This window comes from Entelurus aequoreus, linkage group LG27 (genome assembly GCF_033978785.1).
Source record: "Entelurus aequoreus isolate RoL-2023_Sb linkage group LG27, RoL_Eaeq_v1.1, whole genome shotgun sequence".
NCBI classification, from domain to species: domain Eukaryota; kingdom Metazoa; phylum Chordata; class Actinopteri; order Syngnathiformes; family Syngnathidae; genus Entelurus; species Entelurus aequoreus.
In genome coordinates this window covers 19660394-19665073 of record NC_084757.1, presented here as the reverse complement: position 1 = coordinate 19665073, position 4680 = coordinate 19660394, and the positions used below count along the sequence as shown (strand labels likewise).

General features: G+C 38.5%; 1 protein-coding gene across 2 annotated transcripts in view; it reads right to left on the bottom strand.

Moving 5' to 3' along the window:
- Positions 1–445: 445 nt before the first annotated feature.
- trabd2b (TraB domain containing 2B) overlaps positions 446–4680 on the bottom strand; it is a 217944-nt gene continuing 213709 nt past the window's right edge. For both annotated transcript variants that reach the window (XM_062038890.1, XM_062038891.1), the window contains exon 7: positions 446–1007. In XM_062038890.1, coding sequence (XP_061894874.1) covers positions 773–1007 — 235 coding nt within the window. In that variant the 3' untranslated portion in view covers positions 446–772. The remainder of the gene's footprint in view (positions 1008–4680) is intronic.

Here is a 4680-nt window from a genome sequence, read left to right as displayed (position 1 = left end):
TATATATATAGGTTCGACTTATACTCTGGTGCGACTTATACTCCGAAAAATACGGTAGTTTGAATTTCCAAAATGGTGAAATGTGTTGAAGGTGGAATGGTTTGAATCGGTTGAAAAATGTGGAAATGGTGGAAGTTTGAAAAATGGCCAATTCATTTTGAATGGGGAAAAATGTCCCGGAAAACCTGGAATTCTGGGAAATCTAGGAATTTTTGTTAAGGGAGGGAAAGCCCGCGATTCCCGAATAGGCTGAACAGTTTGAAGTTGGAATGGTTTGAATCGGGTGAAAAATGTGGAAAGTAGAGCGCGCCAAAATCTGGAAAAGAATAATAATAATAAGTTGAAGTTGAATAAATAGATGAGTTTTGGTGGACAAAAAACAGTTAGAAATTTTTAACCAATTAGAAAGAACAATCAGTCAGGTCCCCATGCTCAGTTTTTCCACTCTTTTATTTTTCTAAATATATCCGAAAAAGCAAGAAAATATATTCTTTTTTTTTCTATTCAGACATAATAAATATACAATATTTCTTTATGGACAAATGCACAATTTACAAAAAAAAACACACAACACAGCTCTGTTATTTGACAGAGTTATTATCTTCAATGTGTAATATCAATGTTAATCATAGACTCAGTATTACGTGTGTGATGGTCGTGACTACACAAGCTCTAAATAGGCGATCTCTTCATTGTGTTGTCTCTAAAAACGTTCCCGCGTTGTGCTAATTTTCCTTTTTTTGTGACGTTCTGCTGCATTGTTTGCTTGTGGTCATGAGGTCAGCAGCATGTGTGAGAGCAAGCAGACTAAAGCGCACGTCAGTGTCAGTGAGCCCCGGACTGATGGAGGCGGCGCTGATGAGGCACTGGGCCGTGTCCAGGACGTCGAACTCGGGTGTTGGTCCACGGCGTGGACCTCTATGTGTTTGCTTGGCTCGAGGCGGGTTAGTGGAGGCTCCACTGTCACGTAGCCGTTGATTATCCTCACATTTGGTGGCGAGGCGGTGCTGCAGGGAGAGGAAGAGAGGTTTAGTCTGGGATTGGTCTGCTGGTGTCCCAGCAGGCACAAGACATTGATACAACCTTGACTGTACAAAACCCAAAACCAGTGAAGTTGGCACGATGTGTAAATGGTAAATAAAAACAGAATACAATGATTTGCAAATCCTGTTCAACCTTTATTCAATTGAATAGACGGCAAAGACGAGATACTTAACGTTTGAACTTGAAAACTTTGTTATTTTTTGCAAGGGTCACCACAAAAGCCTGAGCAAATTGTTTAAGAACAACATTTCTCAACAAGCTATTGCAAGGAATTTAGGGATTTCACCATCTACGGTCCGTAATATCATCAAAAGGTCCAAAAAAATCTGGAGAAATCACTGCACGTAAACAGCAAGGCTGAAAACCAACATTAAATGCCCGTGACCTTCAATCCCTCAGGCGGTACTGCATCAAAAAGCGACATCAGTGTGTAAAAGATATCACCACATGGGCTCAGGAACACTTCAGAAACCCACTGTCAGTAACTACAGTTGGTCGCTACATCTGTAAGTGCAAGTTAAAACTCTACTACGCAAAGCGAAAGCCATTTATCAACAACACCCAGAAACGCAGCGGACTTCGCTGGGCCCAAGCTCATCTAAGATGGACTGATGCAAAATGGAAAAGTGTTGTGTGGTCCGACGAGTCCACATTTCACATTGTTTTTGGAAACTGTGGATGTTGTGTCCTCCGGACCAAAGAGGAAAAGAACCATCCAGAAAAAGTTGAAAAGCCAGCATCTGTGATGGTATGGGGGTGTATTAGTGCCCAAGACATGGGTAACTTACACATCTGTGAAGGCGCCATTAATGCTGAAAGGTACATACAGGTTTTGGAGCAACATATGTTGACATCCAAGCAACATTATCATGGACGCCCCTGCTTATTTCAGCAAGACAATGCCAAGCCACGTGTTACAACAGCGTGGCTTCATAGTAAAAGAGTGCAGGTACTAGACTGGCCTGCCTGTAGTCCAGACCTGTCTCCCATTGAAAATGTGTGGCACAATATGAAACCTAAAATACCACAACACAGAACAACTTAAGTTGTACATCAAGCAAGAATGGGAAAGAATTCCACCTGAAAAGCGTCAAAAATTGGTCTCCTCAGTTCCCAAAAGTTAACTGAGTGTTGTTAAAAGGAAAGGCCATGTAACACAGTGGTAAAAATGCCCCTGCGCCAACTTTTTTGCAATGTGTTGCTGCCATTAAATTCTAAGTTAATGATTATTTGCTAAAAAAAAAAAATAATAAGTTTCTCGGTTCGAACATTAAATATCTTGTCTTTGTAGTCTATTCAATTGAATATAAGTTGAAAAGGATTTGCAAATCATTGTATTCTGTTTTTATTTACAATTTACACAACGTGCCAACTTCACTGGTTTGAGGTTTTGTACATACATGTCCTTTAAAACTGACTTCTAAACAATGTTGCAAAATAGTTGTATTTGTGTAATAAGACAATGTTGATGTTTAAAGTTGTGTATATATATATATACATATATATATATATATATATATATATATATATATATATATATATATATATATATATATATATATATATATATATATATATATATATATATATATATATATATATATATATATATATATATATATATTGGATACTCACTTGGGAGTCCCAAGTGAGTATCCAATCACAAGTTGCAAAAACAGGAAGTGGCACCGGAGCCATAGAAAGCCACAGAAAACTCACCGGTACAATAACCATGAAGATAAAGTGTGTGTCTTACACCTAGTTGTGGACAGACGAAGCCGAGCAATGCAGGTTTAGCGAGCGGAGTGCACTTCCGCGAAGGAAATAAATTTTTGGCAGGCAATCACATTTTCACACAACAACGGCGGTGAAATGGTTTGCCCGCCACTTTCACGCAAATCAACCGACTACGACGGTACCACCGGCTTATACGGCGTCGGATGGGTCTTACAAGTTGGGAGTCCAAATATTTTATTTCTTTATTTTTTCATGTTTCATTTGTTTTATACAATTCTTTTAATTTTGACAGTACCACGTAAGATATGTTTTAACTGCTGAAGCGGGTTTATTGAATGTTGAATGCGCTGTTTTGTACACTGTTGAGGGGCTTCAATGCGCAGTGGTGTGCAAGCGTGTTTCTGTATACCGTATTTTTCAGACTATAAGTCGCAGTTTTTTTCATAGTTTGGCCGGGGGTGCGACTTATACTCAGGAGCGACTTATGTGTGAAATTATTAACACATTACCGTAAAATATCAAATAATATTATTTAGCTCATTCACGTAAGAGACTAGACGTATAAGATTTCATGGGATTTAGCGATTAGGAGTGACAGATTGTTTAGTAAACGTATAGCATGTTCTATATGTTATAGTTATTTGAGTGACTCTTACCATAATATGTTACGTTAACATACCAGGCACGTTCTCAGTTGGTTATTTATGCCTCATATAACGTACACTTATTCAGCCTGTTGTTCAATATTCTTTATTTATTTTAAATTGCCTTTCAAATGTCTATTCTTGGTGTTGGGTTTTATCAAATAAATTTCCCCAAAAAATGCGACTTATACTCCAGTGCGACTTATATGTGTTTTTCCTTCTTTATTATGCATTTTCGGCCGGCGCGACTTTTACTCCGGAGCGACTTATACTCCGGAGCGACTTATACTCCGGAGCGACTTATACTCCGAAGAATACGGTAGTATCTCCAGCCGTCTCCATGTGGTGATATCAATTACGGTATTTTGAGAGGGGAAGTCGGACTAAGTAGGACATCACTGAAGGCCTCGGTGAGAAACCCCGCCACTGGTATATACTATAGTCACAGAGACAAATATTTTTTTAAACCAAAAATCCTATATTCAAAAAAATCATTAACACTAGTAATTTGCAATTAAAAAGGATTCTCAAATGTCTTATCTGGTTAACGTTTGTTTGAAAACTTGGCGTCATTGATCATGACTACAGTATCTGATAATTAGCATCATTTTTAACATGTAAAGCGACTTTGGGTACTTAGAAAAGCGCTATATAAATCCCAGGTATTATTATTATTATTATTATTATTATTATAACGCCTCTGTTGCTAACTTGTAAGACCTTTTTAATGGATTTTTTTAGGGTGTTGCTCTGTGTCGCAGCTGCACATCTCGATGGTCACTAATGTGGAACAGAACAAAAAGCTCAGATTTGCTAAGGGACAAGTTGGTTCACATGTATACATCTTTACACCTCAAGTCTAGGGAAACCCATCTTTTACCATCATTGTGATTGTTCTTATACAGTACCTGGAACAATATGGTAGTAAGCAATTTTTGACATGTTTAGATGATCCATAAATAGACTAGAAAAGCAGGCAGAGAGGGCAGACCTTTGCCAGATGATGATCCGAGTCCCTGAAAGTTTAATCAAAATATACCCATAACTTTTTGAGCTATCTACTGTATATCGTAATGAAAGAAATGGAGTGAAATCTCCTGTCAACCATTCACTCGATTTGCCACTGTGGGCGGAGGCGGGGATAATGGTATACACAAACACACAAAAGATGAGTCTTGTAATGTAGGTTTAAGGCAGTGGTTCTTAACCTGGGTTCGATCGAACCCTAGGGGTTCGGTGAGTCGGCCTCAGGGGT